General features: G+C 44.0%; 1 protein-coding gene across 2 annotated transcripts in view; it reads left to right on the top strand.

The window, feature by feature from the left end:
* The window catches only part of TJP2 (tight junction protein 2), a 99,695-nt gene that overhangs the window by 1,950 nt on the left and 74,399 nt on the right, over positions 1 to 23,346 (top strand). For both annotated transcript variants that reach the window (XM_036261389.1, XM_036261388.1), the window contains exon 2: positions 5,213 to 5,333. In XM_036261389.1, coding sequence (XP_036117282.1) covers positions 5,213 to 5,333 — 121 coding nt within the window. The remainder of the gene's footprint in view (positions 1 to 5,212; positions 5,334 to 23,346) is intronic.

Raw genomic sequence — 23,346 nt, 5'->3', positions numbered from 1 at the left:
TGATTTTAGAGAGAGAGGAAAGGAGAGGGAGAGAGAAAAAAAAACATTGATTGGCTGCCTCCCACATGCACCGTGGCAGGGGATTGAGCCCACAGCCTGGGCATGTGCCCTTACCAGGAATGACCCCGAGACCTTCCAGTGCACAGGCTCATGCTCAACCAACGGAGCCACACCAGCCAGGGCTTTCCATTTCTTTTTGGAGATAACCTTTCCCAGCAATTGCAATAAGCATCCAAAGTAGGACCGTCTCTACTTCTCCTCATTTCCCTAAGTCAAGCGAAACAGAAGTCAAATTATTCGTTCCATCATAATCTTTATTAAGGAAAGGTGACTGTTTCTTTAAAAAAACAGAAAACATTTCCTTAAGCCTGATGAAAGTAGCACTGTGCACAGGACAACCAGGTCTTCTTGTACCTGTAATACTTTAAGTACACATGGACAAGGTACTGTTTTGCTGATCCCCATTTTTTGTTTGCTACTCCCTTGTCACTTGACACAGCTTTCCTTTGAACACACTGTTACACTTCACTAAGAATGGGTTATCTTCTACTTTCATTTTATTAATCAACTCGAAATCTTTCAACAGGACCTCCATGTCTTATTTGTCGAACTTTAATGTGCATAAGAATCACTCTGTTGCCCTGGCCGGTTTGGCTCAGTGGTTAGAGCGTCGGCCTGCGGTCCTGAGAGACCCGGGTTCGGTTCCTGCTAAGGGCACGTACCTCGGTTGTAGTTTGTCCCCGGCCCTGGTTGGGTCGTGCAGGTGGCAGCCACTCGATGTGTCCCTTTCACGTCGATCTTTCTTTCTCTCCCTCCCACTCTGTCTGAACAACAAATGGAAAAATGTCCTTGGGTGAGGATAAAAAAAAATAATCACTCTGTTAAAGTGTAGATTTTAATTTTGTCATCGCGGTGGGGCCGAGAATCTGGATTTTAATAAGCTTCCAGGTGATGCTGTCAGCTCAGGGGAGCCCAATGGATGGCCCAAATGATGCTAATGGTTCAGTCCATGAACCACACTTTCAGGAGCAAGTAGCTAGAGGAGCACTTTTCATCACAGCCTACTTGCTTTTTCCTGACCTTGAACCTTCTGATCTTCCTAAGGACTTTGAGTTCCAATACCTTCCCTCCCTGCAGTTGTTAGAGATCTCAGTGGTAAGAAGTTAGGTGTTTGGCTGCGTTTCTGTGGAGGGAAATCTGCCCATGAGCATTCTGACTGGAGATTTCCACTGGGCTGGTGGACTAAATAGTGAAGCCAATATTTCTTCTAATAATTCTGTCTCTTTCATTCTTCTCAAAAAGTATTCTGATTACTACAATATTCAGTAAGTCCTCACTTAATGTCATTGATAGGTTTTTGGAAACTGCAACTTTAAGTGAAATGATGTATAACAAAACCAATTATACCATAAGCTAATTGATATGAACAAGAGTTAAGTTCCTATGGCACATTTCTGGTCACCACAACCTGGGCATGTGCCCTGACCGGGAATTGAACCGGTGACCTCTTGGTGCATGGGTCAATGCTCAATCACCGAGACACACCAGCCGGGCAACACTTCTAATCTTAAACATTGAAATAAATGCGAGCAATACAGACATTTAAGAGACATTAATAAAAACAAGATAATTATTTTCCAAATCACTGGTTCTAGTTCAGGGTCACTGGTGACCAGAGCCCATCTCGGCAGCTCAGGGTGCAAGGTGAGAACCCACCCTGGACAGGACACCCTTTCATCGCAGGGCCGCCCACACCCACACCCACTCAGATTGAGACAATTGAGACATGCCGTTCACCTTGCGTGCATATCTGTGGGATGTGGGAGGAAATGGAAGGAAATCAGAGTCCCCAGAGAAAACCCACGTGGACATGGTGAGAACATGCAAACTCTTAACAAACAGTGGCCCTGACTAGGAATTGATTTCTTTTTTTATCAATGTTGTAAGAGAACCAGATTGAAAGAAATGACATTGCTCAAGCACCTGTTGTCCTTGTAATACTGCATAGTATTCAAGAGCAGTTACTTTTGCATTTTATTTATTTATTTATCCTCACCTGAGGACATTTTTCTATTCTTTGTTCAGGTAGAGTGGGAGGGAGAGAGAGGAACAGAGAGAGAGAAACATCGATGTGAGACAGACACATCGACTGGTTGCCACCCACATGACCCCAAACGGGGCCGGGGACAAACTGCAATCGAGGTATGTGACCTTCGCGGAAACCGAACCCGGGACTCTCTGGTCCGCGGGCCGGCACTCTAACCACGGAACCAAACCAGCCAGGGCTACTTTTGTATTTTAAAACATAATTGGAAGTCAGGTTATGACTGTTTTCAAAATGCCCTGGAATTCATTCAGCACCAACTCCCTTTCTCTTGCTGTCTGCTAACAGGGCCGTGCTTGGCCTGCTTTGCAAACAGCACAGTCACATGATAAGCCCAAACCACCAGCTACCAACCAATTGGCTGAATTGCAAGGTTGCTGAAGCTCAGATTGGAGGATTTATAATCATGTGCCTATTTACCCCACTGCCCAGCACATAGTCAGTGCTCAGCAAATATTTGCCCATGCTTACTCAGTTTTAGTATCGTCACAGAGGAAGAAAAATATACATAAAAGAGAAATTGACACCCAAACACAAAAATACTGATCCGCCTTGTAAAAGTTTGTAGTTTTCTGGCTCTCACATACGTTACCTGAGAATAATTTTACATATTTGTTGATACTGTTGCAAACCGAGAATATAATTGAGTTCTTCCGGCCAAGTGTTTTCTTAATTGAAAGGTGGCCCTAGTCAATAATGATGTACATTAGAAATGCCTGCTTATTATTGGTGGCTCCTAAACATGTCAAAAACTTCAGGAATATCATAAAAGAAAGTTTGAAACCTGATTTAGAAGTGCTGAAACCTGATTCAATTGACAGGCAAGCCCGTTTAATAAAAGCAAACTCTCTTTGGAATCGATACCTGTAGAAACATTTCACATGAAGGCCAAAAGCGTAACCAAGCCCATCTTGCTTGGCTGGCCATTTATTTATCTTTGGAAGTAATAAAAGGAACCATGTATGGGACGGGCTCTAATCCTGTTGCTTGCCTTGTAGGATGTCCAGATGGCCTTGCTTGAGCCACTGCCTACATTTCCTGCTGATCCTTGGAAAAGGGAAATGTGTCCCCTGCCTGTATAAATAAAATCGACACTATCTTTTATTTCCCTTTCATTGTGTAGGGAGTGTTTTGCACACAAGCCACAATATCACTTTGTCTAGCAAACAGAAGAGCGTGTGCAGAACTGGTGAGCAGCCGCATTCTTCCACCCACCGGAGGGTTCTCAGCTGCCCTGTGCGAAGCTGCTAGGGCCCGGGCCCAGCCCCGCAGTGAGCTGGTCTCTCTGTGCTGTTTGAAAGGCACGTGCGGGATTCATAAACACGTCCTGCAGAGCTGTTTCTTGGATTTTCTAAGGAGAAGGGGTAAAAAAGGAAAAGTACATGTCATCTTTTCTACTTGTGGGCAAACCACACACGTAAAGATGAGCCAGTATGATACATGCTGTGGAAAAGGAATTCCTGTTTAGTTTTAAATGTTTTCTCTATTGTATATTTTAAAACAGTAAGTTTTATGTGAAGTGCATTTTACTACAGCTAAGAAAAAAGTTTTCTTGAAATATTTTCCTACCCACGGAATATTTTTTTTAACCTCAAATTTTTATAAGATGACTTTCAGGTGGGTTTATGATGCAAAATTTTATGTGGGTACTGATTTTCTTCAATTAAAAATTTTTTTAATGTATTAATTTGAGAGACAGAGACAGATTTGTTGTTCTACTTATCCATGCATTCATTGGTGGCTTTTTGTATGTGTCCTGACCAGGGATCAAACCTATAACCTTGCACATCAGGACAATGCTCTAACCAAATGAGCTACCCGGCCAGGACAATTTTCTCCAATTTTTTTTTTTATCCTCACCCAAGGACATTTTTGCATTTATCTTCAGATAGAGCAGGAGGGAAAGAGGGAAGAAGAGCGAGAGAAAAACATTGATGTGAGAGAGACACATGGACTGGTTGCCACCTACACAACCCCAACCAGGGACAAACTGCAACCGAGGTACGTGTCCTTAGCGGGAACCGAACCTGGACTCTCTGGTCTGCAGGCCGACACTCTAACCGCTGAGTCAAACTGGCCAGGGCTCTCCAATTTTTTTTTTAAATATGTTTTTATTGATTTTTAGAGAGAGAGGAAGGAAGAGAGAGAGAAAGAGAAACATCGACCGCAGCCTCCTGCACGCCCCCTCTACCTGGCATGGAATCGGAGGCTTGGTGGTGCATGGGATGGCGCTTAACCAACTGAGCCACCCGGCTGGGTGATTTCCTCCAATCTCTGGAGACTGAAAACATCAGGGGCAGCAATTCCCATCCTAGATATAGATCTGAGAAAAATGAAAATATCTACATAAACTCTTGTGTGTGCGTGTTCACAATAGCCAAACAGTGGAAACAATGCAAATGTCCATCAGTTGATGAAGTGATAAAATAGGATACATCTATATAATAGACTATTATTTTTCATGAAACGGAATGAAGTTCTGATATATGCTACAACATAGATGAAACTTGAAAATATTAAGCTAAGTCAAAGAAGCCAGTCACAAAAGGTCATATATTATATGAGTTCGTTTATAGATGAAATCTCCAGAAAAGTTAAATCTATAGAGACAGAAATTGGATTGGCCGTGCCTAGGTTAGGGTGTGAGAGGATGGTGGGTAATGTCTATGGCTTTCTGTTTTTGGAATAGTGAAACTGTTCTTTTTTTTTTTATCCTCACCCGAGGACATTTTTCCATTTTTTTGTTCAGTTAGAGTGGGAGGGAGAGAGACAGAGAGAAACATCAAGTGGCTGCCACCCGCACGACCAACCAGGGCCAGGGGCAAACTACAACCGAGGTACGTGCCCTTAGCGGGAATCGAACCAGGGATTCTCTGGACCGCAGGCCGACACTAACCGCTGAGCCAAACCGGCCACAGCTGCTTTTTGTGTGTGTGTGAAACTGTTCTAAAATAGGCTGTGGGATGGTTATACCACTCTGTGAATATACTAAAAGCCATACATACTATAAAGGGGTGAGTTTATAGCAGGTGAACTTCAGTGCATTTTTCAAGATCTCACCCTGCCAGAAAGACCATGTTGGGTTTTTAACAACACTGTCTTTTTCAGGGTGCGGAGTACCACATTATTATCATCTCCCTGTGAGTGGGACTGGCACCCCAGCTGTACCTCTGGGCACAGGTGCTCCACGAAACACAGACTCGTGTCAGCCGACAGCCTGCTTCACCAGGTACAGTACTTGCTTTTTCCTGTCTGTCATCCACCTAGTTACTGGCTCTCCTCCACCAAAATTTGATGTAAATTATTTCATGTCTTGGAGGTAGTCAAGGCCACCATTTTCAATATTTCTGATAGAGAAATTGTTTGTTATTAAAATATATGTAATGATAACATCCTATTTACTAAAAAACAGAAACATCTGGCTTGCATTTATGGTCTGAATTGATAGGTATAACTTTGGGTGAATGTTAATTAAGGCTCTTCCTGACTAAAGCATGTAAGTTCAACTCCTGTGGTTCAGAATAAGTACCTAGCAAGGTATTTTGGTGTCTGTGGTTATAGATCACTCTGGTAGGTCGCATTTTTCCCATTATCTTTGAGGTAGCAGAATTATATAAAAGACATCAGTCATTGGCTTCTAAAGATTAATTATATACATGCTTTTAGTGAAAGATTAAGGGTGAGTATTATCTATTCACTGATTCAATTTCAAGTATGAATTAAATGAGATTTACAAGGTATTAAACTTTATTTTGACAGATGCTGGGATGTATTTGTTCTTAGTTACACTTTAACCCCTGATTATAGACCAGTCTATGATGGCTGGCTGGGATGGGGCTGGCACTGTTGTTCATGGGCTTGTTCGTCATTCCTGCCTGTTTAAGCTCGCAGCCCCTGCCCAGGTGGGTTCCAGCTACGCATCAGAGCTGGAGTTTAGTGCAGTGTGAATAGCACACAGCTGTTCAAAGCCCAGCGCTCCTGCCTTCTGCTTGTGTGACCTCAGGCACATGTCTTAATTTCTTTGAATCCCGGATCCTTCATTTGTAAAGAAAAGGAATGTTAACATGAAGCTCAATGAGTTCACACATACCAAGCACTGGGCACACACCATGGCCTTTCTTGGAGTCTGGTTGTCCAAGTGGGGACATTGAAAGGGGAAGCCCTCCATTTCCACTGCTCCGACAGGGCTGGGAATGGGTGTTTGTTGATCTGTATGGAGCTCTTAAAGTTTCCAAACATACTTGTGCCTAGACTCCAGAAGCGGTGTTTCTGAAAGATTTCTAGGTGCGATCTATTGATCGAGTCCAGTGACCTGGATGGATAGCATGGAACATGGCACAGCGGGGTTGAAGTGGACATTACCTGTTGGAGGGAGGTAATGACTTGAGTTTCTAAGTCAAGCAGAATCCCTCCTGATAGGCCTCCTGGTTCTGATTTCCTGTACTCGTAACCACACATCTTTCCACATCGGTTTGGTTTCCCAAGGCAGCGCCTTACTACTCCAAGCTCCTCTATGTACGAACACTGAAGGGTGCCTTGACCTGAGGTTTCTGATCATCAGCCTCTACCTGTTCTGCCCTCCTTCTCAATCTTGGAGTCTGGAGAGCACTATTTGCCTGGTGTTTGTTTCTTGATACTTCAAGGGGCTTTATGATCACTTTTCTGACATGGCAAAATCATCTTAACCTCTTTGCCTTCAGAAAGGATGCTAAGAGTTTGAGCAGAGAGAAACTCATTTCCTGGACATGGATTCTCACTGTTACATAATTATGTACCTTAGAGTTATCACAAACTTACCCCATAATATGGGCTTAGAAAAGGTGAATTGTCAGTGTATTGAGTGTCGTCCCATGGACTGAGAGGTCCTGGTTTGATTCCTGGTCAGGGCACATGCCTGGGTTGCAGGCTCGATCCCGAGTAGGGAGCATGCAGGAGGCAGCCGATCAATGTTTCTCTCTCTTTCTCTCTCCCTAAAAAAATCAATAAAAACATATTAAAAAAAAAAAATAGAGTTGTAAGTGAAAGCTTAAAACGTTTACTTCTGTGCACCCGTGGGCCCCTCTTTGCCCCGTCCCCCCTAGGGGCTCCTTAGTCTATAGTGGTACTCAGGGGGCACACCAGCAGCCCAAACCCCTCATATTGAACTGAATAAACCCAGACAGTAGTTCTCAAACTTGAGCCACATCAGACTCCCCTTGAGGGCTTATTGAAAAAAAAAAAAGATTCCTAGATCCCACCTCCAGTTTCTGCTTCAGTCAGCCCGGAATGTGAATTTCTAACAAGTCCCCAGCAGGCTGATACTGCTGGTGTCCAGACTACACTTTGAGAACCACGAACCTGGAAAACACTTTTAGTAGCTGCTTTGGAGCATGGCTTGTTTGTAGACGGTGTGTGTGGCCAGTTTTCCTACGGGTGGTGAAGAGATTCTTCCTCAACATTTAATGAGCCTCTCACAGCGCTGCCTGAGGGACATCTGGAGGAACAGAAGGCTTGTCCCAGGGGATTGGGGACTCTAATCTGGAATCAGTCATTGCACTGCTGTGTGGAAGGGGCTGCCCTCACCCCTGACAGTGCGTGTGAGCAGTGGCCTGAGGCGGTGACTAATGGTAGGCGCCCTCATGGTAGGTGATATTTGAGAGGAAACTTGAGGATGCAACGTCGTGGACCAGGGTTGTGAAGAGGGGAGAAGAATCCCGGGGGCAGAGACTACATCATAGAGCCTAGAGATGCTGCCCTAGGCTAGAAGACTCATGTGTGTGTGGGGAGACTTCCATTGTGATTCCAGTGCAATGTGACGTATCAGCCTGCAGTACCGGCAGGGAAAGGGTCACGTTAATGTGGGTGCTGCTGTAGGGCAGTTGGTATGTGCTAAACGTTTTAGCTGCATTGTCTTCCTTTACTTCCCCTGCCCACCCTCTGAGCTGTCGTCCAACTATAACCCTAATTTGTGTCCCTTTCCTAGGCTGCAGTAAAGACGTGCCTGCACTGGGTAGCTTGAACAATAGAAATGTATTGCCTCAGGTCTGGAGGCTGGAAGCGTGAGACCACGCTGTTGGCAGGTTGGTTCCTTCTGAGGGTGGTGAGGGAGGGTCCGGTTCCAGCCCTCTATCCTCGGCGTGCAGACGGCCTCTTCCCTGTGTGTCTCACTGCGTCTGAATTTCCCCTTGTGTAGAGACAGTAGTCATATTAGATGACGGACCACCCTAAGGACATCACTTTCACTTGATGTCCTATGTAAAGGCCTATCTCCAAATGAGGTCATATTTTGCGTTACTGGGGGTTAGGACGTCACCCTGTAAAGTGAGGGGTCACAATACAACGTATCACACCGCTTTACAGACGAATAAATGGAAGCTTAGAGGGTTTAGATAAGCTGCTCAAATCACACAGACCTTAGGCTGAACCATGTAAACTGGCCATTTTTTCTAGGTCAAAAGAGTCGAATCGTGCCAATGCCATAGGTTAGACCCAAGGAATAGCCGAACTGGGACTCACTGAAACACAGGCCTGTCTGACCTCATAGTCGTGCTCCTTCACCCAGTGCTTTGCTGGCTTCTAGCGTTGTCTTTGTTTGTGCTGTTTCCTCATGGTTCACTGGGAGGAGATAGATGTGTATTTATTGATTGATAGATTTGTATTTATTCACTGGGACACAGGGTACTAAGTCTGTTAGTTTGAGGTTCTTACGTTTCTGAATAAGATGTTCTTATATTAAGAAGACTGTGGGAAATTATGAAGCATTTAAAATTCATGAAAGAAAGGGGCTATATTTTCAAGATGTGCTGTTTTGCTGTTAAAATACCTGTAAATACACAGGTTATCTGAGTATAGATGTCCAATCCTTAATTTCCCTCTCAAAGCTGTGTAATGTTTATGAACAATGTGTTAACCTTACACTTGTATTATAAGTACATTTACTTGGAATTTTTTCGGCATTTGGGGATTTCAAGCAACTTAATTTCTAGCCACAGAGATTTTTTAAAAAATGTATCTTTATTGTTGAATGTATTATAAATGTCCCCCTTTTTTCCCCCCATTGACCCCTCCTCTCCAATCCCACCCCCCTCTTGCCTCCCCCCCACTATTGTCGGTGTCCATTGGTTGTGCCTATATGCATAGAAGTTTGTTGTTTTATCTCTTCCCGCCTTCCCTTCCCCCTTCCCTTTGAGAGGTTCATCAGTCTGACAACTAATTTGTACTTCTTAATTTTTTAATCTTTTTCACCTATCTCCCCAGCCCCCGCCCATTTGGCAAGCAACAAAAAGTTCTCTGTATCTGAGTCTGTTTCTGTTCTGCTTGCTCATTTTGTTTGTAGATTCAATTGTTGATAGATATGTATTTATTGACATTTTATTGTTCATATTTTTGTTCTTCAAGAAGACCCTTCAACATTTCATATAATACTGGTTTGCTGGTGATGAACTTCTTTAGCTTTTTCTTGTCTGGGAAACTCTTGATATGACCATCAATTCTAAATGATAGTTCTGCAGGATAGAGTAATCTTGGTTGTAGGTCGTTGCTTTTCATCACCTTGAATATCTCTTGCTACTCCTTTCTGGCCTACAAAGTTTCTTTTGAGAAATCAATGGACAGTCTTATGGGAGCTTCTTTGTAGGTAATGAACAGCAAAGTTCTCTTGCTGCTTTTAAGATTCTCTCTTTGTATTTAACTTTTGGCATTTTGATGATAATGTGTCTTGGTGTGGACCTCTTTGGGTTCATCTTGTTCGAGACTCTCTATGCTTCCTAGACTTGTATGTCTATATCCTTCACCAGGTTAGGGAACTTTTCTGTCTTTATTTTTTCAAATAGGTTTTCAATTTCCTGTTCTCTCTCTTTTCCTTCTGGCACTCCTATGATGTGAATGTTGGCATGCTTGAATTTGTCCCAGAGGCTCCTTATACTCTCCTCATTTTTTTGGATTCTTTTTTCTTTTTGCTGTTCTGATTGGGTGTTTTTCGTTTCCTTATTTCCAATTCGATGGTTTGCTTTTTGGCTTTACCTACTCTACTATTGATTCCCTATAAATTATTCTTTATTTCAGTTAGTGTATCCTTCATTTCTGACTGGTCCTTTTTAATGTTGTTGATGTTCTAAGTTCCTTGGAGTTCTCCTTAAGTTTCTTGAAGGTCTCACTAAATTCCTTGAGCATCTTTGTAACTAGTGTTTCGAACTCTGCATCTGATTGATTGCTTATCTCCATATCATTTAGTTTTTTTTCCTGGAGTTTTGTTTTTTTCTTTCATTTGGGACATGTTTCTTTGTCTCCTCATTTTGGCTGCTTCCCTATGTTTGTTCTATGTATTAGGTAGAGTTGCTATGTCTCCTAGGTTTTGTAGGGTGGTCTATTGTTGTAGGTGTCCTATGGGGTCTAGTGGCACAGTCTCCCTGATCACCCCAGCTGGGCCCTCAAGGTACTCTAGTGTGGACTGTACACCCTTCTGTTGTAATTGAGTCTTGATTGCTGTTGGCACATCAATGGGAGGGATTTACTCAGGCTGATCAGCTGCAAGGACTGGCTGTGCCCACTGACCAATGGCCTCTGACTACCTTGGAGGATCGGCTGTGCAGGGGCCCATCACACAGAGCAAGACTTACTTCTGCAGGGTTCTGGTACCCACTGAGTCCACTACTTGAGTGTGTCACTTGTTGAGGTGGTTGGGTGGTGGAGCTTTGATGTGGTCTGATGCTTTGATGTGGTCAGCACTGGGTGTGCTGGCTCTGGAACAAGGTCAGCCACTGCCTGTGTTCTACCCTGAGGCCACCAGGCACAAGCTACAGAGTAATCTGCCAATGGCTTCTTCTTGTGCTGGGCTTGGAAGTGCCTAGGCAAAGCCAAGCTGTGAGCCAAAGCTGGCTGCTTCTAGTGCCAGGCCTGGGGCAACTTAACAAGAGGTATGGGGCTCACTGAGACCAGATGCTGCTTGTTTGAGAGATTTTAGGAAAATCTGAAGCAGGATCCAAGACAGGCTAATCCTATGGTAAAGCCACTGGAAACAGCTTGGGTGGGCCTGAAAGTTGGGTGGGGCAGGACCTCAGGGAATCACCAGGGTGGGGCAAACAGTGTGAGCCAGGTTGCTAGAGTCCCAGATATGGCGGATGTCTGGGACAGCTCACCACAGCAAGTCTGTCTAGGAGAAAGCTGCCCCACCAGCTCTCACCCCAATGTGGAACAATTCAGTTCTTCCCCGTATGTCTCTGGTGACTTTCAAGCTGCCTTCCCTTCGTGCTGGAGTTCAGAGGGGGTGCATCAGGGTAAGTCCCTGTGCAGGCCCTTTAAGAGGAGCTGCCTGGGGCTCCAGCAGCCGCAGCCTCCCTCAGCCTCAGTCCTGCTGGTTTTTCCAGCCAGAAGTTATGGGGATTCTCTTCCTGGCACTGGAACCCTGAGCGGGGCACCTGGTGTGGGACGGGGACCCCTCAGTCCTCAGGAAGGACCTTCCCAGCCGAGGTGTCCTCCTGATTTTTATCTGCCACATGTGGGTGTGGGACCAGTCCGGCCGCCTCCGCCCCTCCTACCAGTCTGGATGTGGCTGCTGCTTTAATCCCGTAGTTGTAGGACTTCCATTCAGCTCGATTTCAGGCGGTTCTGAAGGATGTTTGTTCTGTAGTTTAGTTGTAACTTTGATGTGGGTGTGGGAAGAGGTGAGACCGTGTTTATTTATGCTGCCATCTTGACCGGAAGTCTAGCCAGAGAGATTTTACACAAGGTTTTGTCAGGCCCCACACAATAATTCCATGTTCTCCCAAGTATTTAAAATAAAACAGCATTATGCCCTGGTCAGTTTGGCTCAGCGGTTAGAGCATCAGCCCGTGGATCAGAGTCACAGGTTCGATTCTAGTCAAGGGCATGTACCTCGGTTGCGGTTCATCCCCAGCCCAGAGTCGTGCAGGAGGCAACCAGTCGATGTGTCTCTCTCACATCAGTGTTTCTCTCTCTCCCCCTCCCACTCTATCTGAAGATATTTGAAAAAATATCCTCAAGTGAGGATTAAAAAGAAAAAAGAGCATTGCTTCAAATACTTGTCTGTAAAGACTTTGTCACTTTAGTAAAACTAGCAGACTTTCATCATGAGAAATTGGTATACCATTTAAGTTTAAGGAAATAAAAATAAGATGGGTTAGAAACATGGAAGTAGGGTACGAACTGACAACCCTCAGAAGGGGAGGGTGTGGGGAGGGCAGAGATAAACCACAGAACTTATATGCATGTACGCATAACCGATGGACATGGACAACAAAGCCGGGGATGGGGCGGGGGTGATGGGGAGGAGGGTGTCAATGGGGTAAAAAAGGAGAAACATCTGTAACAAAAATAAAATTAAAAAAAAAATAAATTGGATGGGTTTATTCTTACATTTTGTTTTTCTTTAAAGATTCAAGGAGCCTTCTTTTTATTTATTTATTTTTTAAACATTAAAAAAACATTTTTTAAAAATTGATTTTAGAGAGGAAGGGAGAGGGAGAGAGAAACATCAATGAGAGAGAACGTCGATTGGCTGCCTCCTGCATGCCCCTCACTGGGAATTGGGCATGTGCCCCCGACCAGGAATCAAACCGGCGACCTTTTGGTACATGGGGCGACACTCGTCCACTGAGCCAGACCAGCCAGGTGGGTTTGTTCTTACTTTCAAGTGTTTTTGTCACAGTCTCACATGTTTTCCAAACAAAAATTAGAGTGCCCAGCTTGCTCATGAAGTCAACAGACAAATGCTGGCCACCTGGCCTATCTCTGGCAATCTGAGATATCTGGACATTTTAAGTATAGCACACAGATGACTAATACTCAAAAGCTAGCTTCTAAAACATAAAATGTTAATTATACACCTGCATGTTGAATACAATCCAGAACCTAAGAATTAACTGATAACTAGTGGATCGCAAACCCAGGGCTCTCTCTCTCTTACCTTTCACAACTGTATTTCTTAAAAGAATTCTCCCTGCTTATTCTCCTTTACCAACACCTGTCCTTCTCCCCAACACTTTCTCCTCCACCTGTTCCAGCCACTTTGGAGTCTAGTAACTGGTTTCGGGTGCCCTGTGGGCTGGACACTGCACTGCCTGAGGACATTTTCATGGTGTCCAGCTCTTCCCTGGCTGGGAGCTGCTGTCTGATGTGCAATCGGCAGTCAGAGCGCTGAGTGGCTGCCCATGTTGGCCCCTGGTGCTGTGGCTGTGGGGAAGCCTGGAGGCAGCTAATTGTATGATTCCCAGGTAACCTGATGAAACTGAGGTAAAGAATTTGCAACTAGCTTCTGGTTGGAAGGGCTGTCATCATCGGAGCCCTGATTTTGGTACTTGATCACATTGTCATCAGTTGAGTGGTTTGGAGGTGATCCAGTTGTACAATGAGATTAGACAGAACACCCTGGATGGGATTTCCCCACCTAATCATAATCGTATTGCTATTTGAAATAATTCTTGATTTTTGAGAACATGTAATTATTTTATTTTTATTAATATTTTACATTGGCATTGTAATATTTATTGATATTCAAAATCAATATAATTATGTGTGATTGTTTTTAATTCAGATGTTAAGTCTGGTTACTAAAATAATGCTGCCAACCTACTCTGAAAGAGGCTTCATAGTATGTTAAAGTTAAATTTCTCTTCTGAAGGCTTTAACTCAGCAGAATATGTATAGTAAGAAAGAGGGATGCTTTCCCAAGATGTAGAACAAGAATCAAAATACTTTAGCACCTACAGTTCCAGCAGAGGCAGAACTAGATCAAGGAGAGAGAAGATGGGTAAAAAATAAATTGTCTTTGGGATTAATAGCTAGGATTGCTTCTGAAAAACAATGGAAAAACACTTTGTATATGTGATTTAGTGTGCAGAATGTAAATCCCAGAGAGCTCTAGATCTCTTGGAAATAAATCTTAATTGATTTGTTTAACAACTTAGATAATAACTTTCGAGGCAGGAAAAGCCGAGAGCCCCCTACATTCCTGTAACTGAATGACAGATGTCGCTCTTGTGTGAATCTCAGCTTCACATCCCAGGTTAGCAAGGAATTTGATGTGCCTTCTGTAAACCTGATTTTATTCACTGTGGCTCCCCATGCTGCTTGCTTGTCTTCAGTGCTCGGGGAGTGGTGGAAATGAGCTTGATGCAGTCTTGTCCGTGCACACTGCCAGGCAAGCTGTACCAGAGATCACAGAGACCCAAAGGCGCAGAGACCAACATCAGCTGTCCCACTCACACCAATTATTCATCTTGAAAACACACGGCAAGAAGCAAGGCGAAAGAGATTAGAACACGTTAACATCATTAGGTTGGGATACAAACAGGATAAAAGGTCTACACTTGTGGAACCCTGTGCTTGCAATGTTCACGTGGTGTCTGCTTTCCCGATGACGATGTGGTCACAAAGAACAGAGGTTGAACAAGGGTCTCAGCACATGCAAGGTATCTGAAGCCAATTCATGCTTGCTCTGTTGGAAGAATTCAGGGCAAGAATGCCTGGCCAATCGCTGTAGCTCACCAGTGATTTGTGTTTTATCTGGTTACTTGGGGCTAGAATTGGACATATTGAGTGTCACCAATGGGTGATCCGTTTAGGGATGACATAGCTGTCAATCAGAAGGTAACATGAGCTGAGCTTTATATATTAATAATATTTTATTAAATAGGAAATATGTATTTATAAGAAAAATTCTGTTATATAATTTATATTATGATATATCTAAAATATAATTATAAATAAGGTATTTATTAAATTTATGAAATATGATTACTATTTAAGATTTGCTTTGTCCTTCCACCCCTTCTATTAATAACACTCTCCTTTGTTTCATTCTTTTCGTCTATATTTAGCACACAAATTCTCCAGCTACTGTTTTTCTTTAACACATCTTACAGTTACTAACTTACTATCTACACTAGGTATATCTTATGAATTTTGCCTGAGTCTCACAAGCTACTTGCTTTCTCATTATCACTGCAAAATAAATATTAGGAGTTTCATCCATCTGATTTTTTCCCTGTCCGCTATACCAAATTCCAAAATAACTTTCAATAGGAGAATTTATTTGGCAGATTATAGTATTCATACAAATAGAATATTATGCAGATAAAAAAAGGCATAGCTCTATATTGCCATGAAAAAATAGTCAAGCAATATTCTTGTGCAGAAGAGCATGTCCGGTATAGCTCTGGTGTATAACACTGCCTACGCTACCCACATGCTGACCTGTTCGCAGAGGTACCCGGAGGGATGCTCCTCCAGTTACTAACAGTAGTTTGCTCTGGATAATGACACTTTAATTGCATCGTGCTACATTTTTATAATCTGCTGTATGGTTTGGGTAAATAAACAAGTATCATTTATATAAAAATGATTAAAATCCAAATTATGTCTGCATACAAACATCTATGTAAATAAACATAGCAAAAAGAATCAGAGGATTAGGCCTTTTCTTTTGTAAACCAAAGACAACATTTTGCAATGAGAAAATTATCTTCTGACCTTCAAAATGTTTTACCTTCCTTCATTATGATAATCTTCCTGTCCTGTGTCAGAGAATTGCAACACTGTCCCTTTAGCATAATTTCCCAAATCTCCCTCATGATGAGACTGTCTCACCTGTGGCCCCTTTCAGACCAACTGAATCAGAATCTCTGGGACAGGTCTTGGGTGCATCTGATGATTATTATCATCAGGGGAATTCAGGACTCTGTCCTATAGGAACAGAAATGTCAGCAGCCACATTTTCCATTTCTGTTGAATGCCTCCCGGAAGCGGCCTGCCCTGGCCCAGCTGCCTTTGTTTTAGGAGGCCCTGCTAATTTGCATGGCTGCCCTGGAAAACTATCAGCTTGCAACATTTTTCTAAGGCTCCTTTCAGGTCTGAGACTTCTTTTAAAATCTAGGAGACTCTTTAACAACTTTAATCTGTGTCCATCAGGGACACTGAATTCTTAGGTGAGAGGATTCGGGTGATAATTTTTTAGAAGCAACTCAGGTGTTGCCAGAGGCCCCTCTGGTTTCCCTGGAGGACTGTGGCCTCGTGAAGCCCATCCCCGGGCCGCTCACCTTAGATTCCCTCCCAGCCAGTGAGCTGAGGGCCTTTTTACTTAGTGAAAATGTATTTAAAAAAGTACTTATTGCCTTGGCTGGTTTGGCTCAGAGGATAGATTGTTGGCCTGTGGACCAGAGTCTCAGGTTCGATTCCAGTCAAGTTCACGTACCTTGGTTGCGGTTTGGTCCTGGCCCTGGTAGGGTTGTGCAGGAGGCAACCAATCGATGTGTCTCTTTCACATTGGTGTTATTTTCTCCCCCCCCCCCCTCCCTGCCACTTTATCTGAAGAGTGGGCAGTGATGATGGGACCAGCGGGCAGTGATAAGAAGGGGCTTTGGATCTGACAGACCTGAGTTTGCATTCTTCTTCTTCTTCTTTTTTTAAAGAGTCCTCATTCTTCTTATTTTTTTTCTTTATTGATTTTAGAGAGAGAGAGAAAGTGAGAGGGAGAGAGAGAGAGACATCAACGAGAGAGAACATCAATTGGCCGCCTCCTGCACGCCCCCCACTGGGGTCGGGCCCACAACCTGGGCATGTGCCTGACTGGGAATCGAACGGGTGACCTCCTGGTGCGTGGGTGAACGCTCAACCACGGAGCCACTGGCTGGGCCTGAGTTTGCATTCTCACTCGCCATCTGCTTGGTGATGACCCCTCTCTGAAGTGGTCTCCTCATCTCTGAAGGTGGGCGCCTCGTAGCAAATAGGCAGGGGCACTGTGAGGATTTGCAGTGAATGAGCTAAAGGAGTGTTTGAAGGCTTTGGCACATAATATTCATTTAATTGACCATTGTTTATCAGCATTTTACTTCTTAATGGAGGATGAAGAAGTGGCATCTGTCTCTGAAAGAGTATGGGTTTCATATAGTCTGCAGTGTAAGCAGGACTAAAATCGTAGAAGCTGTCTTTGGGCTGAGGGCAGCCTGCAGGAGGGGAGGACTCCTGCACAGGGCAGAGCTCCCTCCCTAGCAGGGCCTGTAGACCGGACTGTGCTCCAGAGTTGCTTCTAGGATCTCCAAGCTTGGAGATGAATCATGCTCTGCCCCAGCCCTGATTGACCAAGATGACCTTGACCTCTGCCTGCCATCCTGAGCACTCCCAGACCAGCCCCATAAGTCCCCTCGGAGTCTGCACTTGGGCAGCCTGGTACCACAAGCCAGCCCAGACATCCGCCACCTCCTTCCAACTAGAACTCCCCACAACACCAGTCCAGAGCCTCCTCAGACTCATAATCCACCCGGCCCACAGCTGGCTCTGAATTGCACAGCTAATTTTTTGGTCAACTTTGTGGCCAGCTGAACCTATCATATGCCCAGAAACACCATGGGGAGGGGGCTGGTGTTTGGGATTTGTGCCATCGGGAGGGAGAGGAGATGGCGAATGGAAGGTACCACCCATGAGAGTTGAGAACTTTCTCTCCCTGAAGGTCTGATTGCTTTGTTTTCATCACTTTTGCACTTACTCGAACATCTTCTCGTTGTGGTAATACTAACAGCCATGCCAATGTATTACCAATAGTAACAATAATAAAGTTTACAAAGGAGGATGTCCCTTTCTGCTGTAGTTCCTCTCTAGGCTTCTCTCACCCTAAGCAGACCACCCACTGCCCCCATCTTTTCAAACCTTTGCACCCTGCTCTCAAACATATGTTTCACGGTGTGCAAAACAGTTGGACTCCACCTCTTTGCTTTAACTCAAACTTGGCTCTTTCCTGAGGGTATTGCTTTCTGGTAGCCACCTCAGGGAGTACTTCCTACTTTAGATGGGACAAGAAATCTAAGCAGGAGCCGGCTCTGTGGTCCAGGCAGAGCAGCTCAAACAAAGGCTCTGGGGCGGGAATGAGCTTGGCAGGATCTCAAGAGCAACAGCCACAAGGAAAGGCCAGTGTGGCTCCAGAAAGTGACTTTGGGACGTTGGAGGATCAGTTGAGGATGGAGAAGGTAGCAGGGTCAACTCATGTAGGATTTAGAGGCAGTCTTATCACAGGCTGCTGTGACAAAATACCACAGCTTGGGTGGCTTAAACAACAGACATCCCCTCCCCCCCCCACCCCCACCCCAGTTCTGGAGGCTGAGAAGTCCAAGATCAAGGTGCTAGTTCTTAGTGAGGGACCTCCTCCTGGCTGGTAGACAGCCACCTTCTTGATGTGTGCTCATGTGGCCTTTTCCCGGTGCATGCACGTGGAGTTAAACTGTGACAGCAAGAGTAGTAGGAAGTAACTAAAGTGAAGCCATGAAGGACCGAGCAGAAGTCTTGAGGCCTCTCCCCTGGATATTATTATATAGAAGCTAAGGGATAGCTGCTTGAGGAAGGAGTCCTTTAAGAGAATATGCCCGGCTACTGATATGGTTGTTTGGACTGAGCAATGTAAGAGAGCTCAGGAGAGAACAGGCAGCTACCGGCAAGGTGACGAAATCTCAGGCCTTTTCTCTTGAAAAGTACCCCTCCCTCCCTTGGGCTCAGTTTTAGCTGCTGCCTCCGCACTTTAGTCATACCTGTGCCTGAGCAGTTCCTGTGCATTGTCATTGCTTGTAAGCGTGTCTTTGTCTTTATCCCACTGTGAGTAAGCCCCTTGCCTCATTGTATATTGCCTTTATCTTCTCCATACCCGTCCCAGGGTACATGGTAGGCATTCAAGAAATGTTTGTGGAAGGAGAGCATCTTTATGACTCCAGTCTGCTCTTCAGTGTACAAGGCCAAGTGAACAGTTCAATTAACCTGTAAACTTTTCAATGTCAGACAGTTTTGCTCTCATTTAATGAGACTTTATAATCCTATTGCAAATATATATGCATATATGCACAGATATGTGTATGTATATATGTATATGTGTGTCTCCCCAAATCTTAACATTCCAGTTGTTTATCACATTTATTTGAGGTCTACTGACCAAGTCATTTCAGAGACTTTTACATTGTAATTCATGCTGAAAGTGTTGAAAAATTGTCCAGTGCACAAACAATGAGTATAATTTAAAAAGAAAATGCACACAATCCTATCCTTTCATCAAATTATGTTGCTAAATACTTTCCAATTCTTTTCTATAGTTCTCAAAATGGTTTCATTGTTGCCATCATAGGATAGATAACATTTGTGTTCTTTTTCATTGATTACCATGTCATTCTCCTTGTTGCTATATAGACTTCCTCATTAGAATGTTTAATAATGGCCTGCTAGGCCAATTCAGTTGATTTGCTCTACTCTATAGCCCTCCATCACTGGACATTGATGGTTCCCATCCTGCAGTCTTATAAAAAGGCATATGACGAAGTGCTGCCTCACCCAGTCACCCACCGTACTCCAACCTGCAGCCCCCTCTTTCCAGTGAAACAGCTCTGGCCAAGATGAGCAGTGGTCCTCTTCTTGGTTAGCATCTTCTGTTCTTATCTTAACTGACTGCCAAGTTGCATGTTGTTGGCTATTCGACTTTTTGGACTCTTGGCTCCAGTGGGGTTTCCCCCCCTTTCTGGCAGTTTCTCTTTGGTCTCTGTTCTGGGGACTTGAGCTTGCCACCTAATTATTGGCACCTTAATCCTTTCCAGCTTCAAATCTACAGCATGTCTCCAAAGACAGGCAGACCATGTTTTATTGCCCTTCACTTTATTGTGCCTCAGAGGTGTGTTTTTTTAAAAAATTGAAAGCAAGACCTTCTACAAGCAAAAAGATTATGACAGTACTTACTATATTATTGTGGTCTGGAACCTAACTTGCAATATCTCTGAGGGAAGTCTGCGATTTCATTTCCTTCCACAATTTCAGCTTTGTTCCTTTAAATTTTTATTGAATTTATTGTGGTGACATTGGCCAATAAAATCATATAAGTCTCAAGCATACAAGCCCATAACACATCATCTGTACACTGCATTGTCTGTTCACCAGCCAAGGTCAAGTCTCCCCCTCCATCACTATTTATCCTCCCTTTACCCTGTTCCACCTGCACCCCCACACCCACTGCAATTACCATACTGTTGTCTGTGTATAGGAGTTTTGTTTGTTTGTTTGTTTTGCTTAATCTCTTCACTGTTCTCACCCAATCTGTTCTCTGTATCCATGAGTCTCTATTTTTTTTTTTTTTTTAATTTTGTTCATTAGATTCCACATATAAGTGAAATAATATGGTACTTGTCTTTCTCTGACTGGCTTATTTCACTTAACATAATACTCTCCAGGTCCATCCATGCTGTTGCAAAGGTAAGATTTTCTTCTTCTTCTTCTTCTTCTTCTTCTTCTTCTTCTTCTTCTTCTTCTTCTTCTTTTTTTTTTACAGCTGAGTAGTACTCCATTGTGTGAATGGACCACAGCTTTAAAAAAAAAATTTTTTTTTAATTGATTTTAGTGAGAGAGAGAGATAGAAACATGGATTGGCTGCCTCCTACATGCCCCCCACTGGGGATTTGGCCCACAACCGGGGCATGTGCCCTGACTGGAAATCGAACAGTGATCTCTTGATGCATGGGTCGATGCTAATCACTGAGCCCCACCTGCCAGGCTCCATTGATTTTTAGATAGTGTGGACGAGAGAGGTGGGGGGAGAGAGAGAGAGAGATTGATGTGAGAAAGACACATCGATTGGTTGCCTCCTGCACAACCCTGACCAGGGCTGAGATTCAACCTGCAAGCCAGTTACATGCCCTTGACTGAGAATTGAACTTGAGACCCTCTGGTCCCCAGGCTGACGCTCTAACCTCTGCGCCAAACTGGCCAGGGCAGGCTGTTCCATTTTTAGTGTTTTGAGGAAACTGCTTACTGTTTTCCACAGTGGCTGCACCAATTTGTATTCCTACCAACAGTGCACGAGGGTTTCCTTTTCTCTGTATCCTCACCAACACTTGTTTGTTGATATTGATGATAGCCATTCTGGCAGGTGTGAGATGATCTCTCATTGTGGTTTTAATTTTCATTTCTCTGATGATTAGTGACATTGAGTATCTTTTCATAGGTCTATTGGCTGTCTGTGTGTCCTCTTTGGAGAAGTGTCTATTCAGGTCCTTTGCCCAATTTTTAATTGGATTATTTGTGTGTTGATTTGTATGAGTTCTTTATAAATTTTGTATCTTAACCCCTTATCAGATATATCATTGGTGAATATGTTTTCCCATTCAGTGGGTTGTCTTCTCATTTTGTTGGTGGTTTCCTTTGCTGTGCAAAACATTTTACTTTGATGTAGTCCCATTTGTTTATTTTGTCTTTTGTTTCCCTTGCCTGAGGAGATATATCAGAAAAAAACATTGCTATGAGAAATGTCTGAGATTTTATTGCCTATGTTTTCTTTTAAGATTTTTATGGTTTTGAGTCTGACATTTAATTCCTTAATCCATTTTGAGTTCACTCTTGTGTATGCTGTAAGAAGGTAGTCTAGTTTCATTCTTTTGTATACATCTGTCCAATTTTTCCAGCACCAGTTATTGAGTAGACTGTGTAACTCCACATGTAAAAAAATATGGGCTATAAATTACTTCTCCAAAGAGTTATATTGATTTATACTGCCACTAGCAATGTTACTCTATCGATTGAATCATGTTTTCAACAACAATCTGAATCAGAACTATTTATTGTACCAGAACATTGATATTTCTACTCTATGAATATTTCATCATTTAGAGCAGTGTAGTCCATGAGGATTCTGCGATGACAGGGATATTCTGTATCTACACTGTCCTATACTATAGCCATTAGCTGGGTGTGGCTACTGACTGAGCACTGGCAATGTGAGTAGTGTGATTAACAAACCACATTTTTCATTTTCTTTTCATTTTAGTTCATCTAAATTTATATATATTAAATACCACAGCACAACTCTAGAGAGAAAAGAGGAATAACTGGGCAGAGGTAATCGCCACGTTCTGGATTCCTTTCTTCCTTTTTAAATACTAGTGGTATAAGCTCATCACTAAGGTGTGACCAGTTCACAAACACAGTCATTGTTATTATTAGTCAGCAACACCTAATCTGGGAAACATTGTTTAAATGCTACTCAGATCAGGAGAGTAACACCTTACTTACATCAGGAATACAACCGAAACCTCGAAGTCTGCAGACCTGCAGGAGACTGGGAAATGTTACTCACAGTGATTTTTATTCAGAGGCAGGCACTTAGCTACGCCAAAGGAGGCCAGGAGCCTGACACTTCCAGAGAGGCATCTGCTGGACTTGTTTTTCCATATAAACTGCCAAACTTGTTTTGATTAGGCAGGAAGTGAAGCAACTTTTCAGGGAGAGAGCCCAACATCTGTATCCTATCAGACCTTTTTACCTTTTTTACCTTCTACTTGTGAGCCGAGACAGAGTTTTGCTTTTCAATTAAAGAGATGAGCAGGGTGGGCTGCACTCTTTTCTCTTACAACGTGGTTTCCTTGGACTTCAAATCCCAAGTTATATTTTTAATCATCGTACCTGTTCTGATTCTCCAAATACATTGCATGCCATTAAAGTAAGGAAGCTTTTATCTTGCACAATTCTTTGTACATAGAGTTCTCTACTACAAATACATGTACTGAGTTGAGTTAGATGAATCCTGTTAAATATTTGTGACCTACTGGTAGCCTTTTAAAAGCTGATGGTGAGAGAGGAGTTTCAATCTATTGGAGTTGTTGGAAACGTGTCAAAGAGATAACATGGAGTGTATTTCCTCAAAAGTCATGTTTTAATATTAACACCAACGTTTTATATTCTTGGAATTCGGGTAGTCAGTTGTTGAGCGGAGAAATGTGGGGCACAATGAATGCCGTGGATGTGTTGTGTTGGCCGGCCGGGCAGGCCTCTAGGGAGGACAGAAAACTTTGGCGTTACCCCGGTTTTTCCTTTCGGAAGAGAACTGAAGAGGCTCCGCAAACCTCTCCAAAAAGTGTTCGTGCAGGATGCGCACGCGATCCCAAGGTCAGCACCGGCGGGCCGGCCCCCAGCTCCCCGCCAGCCACGGCGCTTCCCGGGCGCGCGCGCCTGGAGCAGGACCTGCTGGCCCAGTGTGCGCCCCGGAACGAACCATCGGGCCGCCGGGGGCGGGAGGGAGTGCGGCCGTGGGGGCGGCGGGACGCTGCGGCCACGGGGTCCCCTTGCCCCCGCTGCCATCTCCCGCCGTCAGCCTGGAGTCGTGACTCGGCCTGCTGCGGGCCCTCGGGGGCGCGGCGCCGGTGAGCCCTCCCCCTGGTCGCGCGGGGGTGGTAGCGGCCCATTTGAGAGTTTCCCGGGCCTCGCGGCCGGCTCAGAGGCGCTGCGCGCGGGCGGGG

This window comes from Molossus molossus, unplaced genomic scaffold, assembly GCF_014108415.1.
Source record: "Molossus molossus isolate mMolMol1 unplaced genomic scaffold, mMolMol1.p scaffold_m16_p_14, whole genome shotgun sequence".
NCBI lineage: Eukaryota > Metazoa > Chordata > Mammalia > Chiroptera > Molossidae > Molossus > Molossus molossus.
Note: the sequence above shows the minus strand (reverse complement) of the source record. Positions and strands in the feature narration are given on the sequence as shown.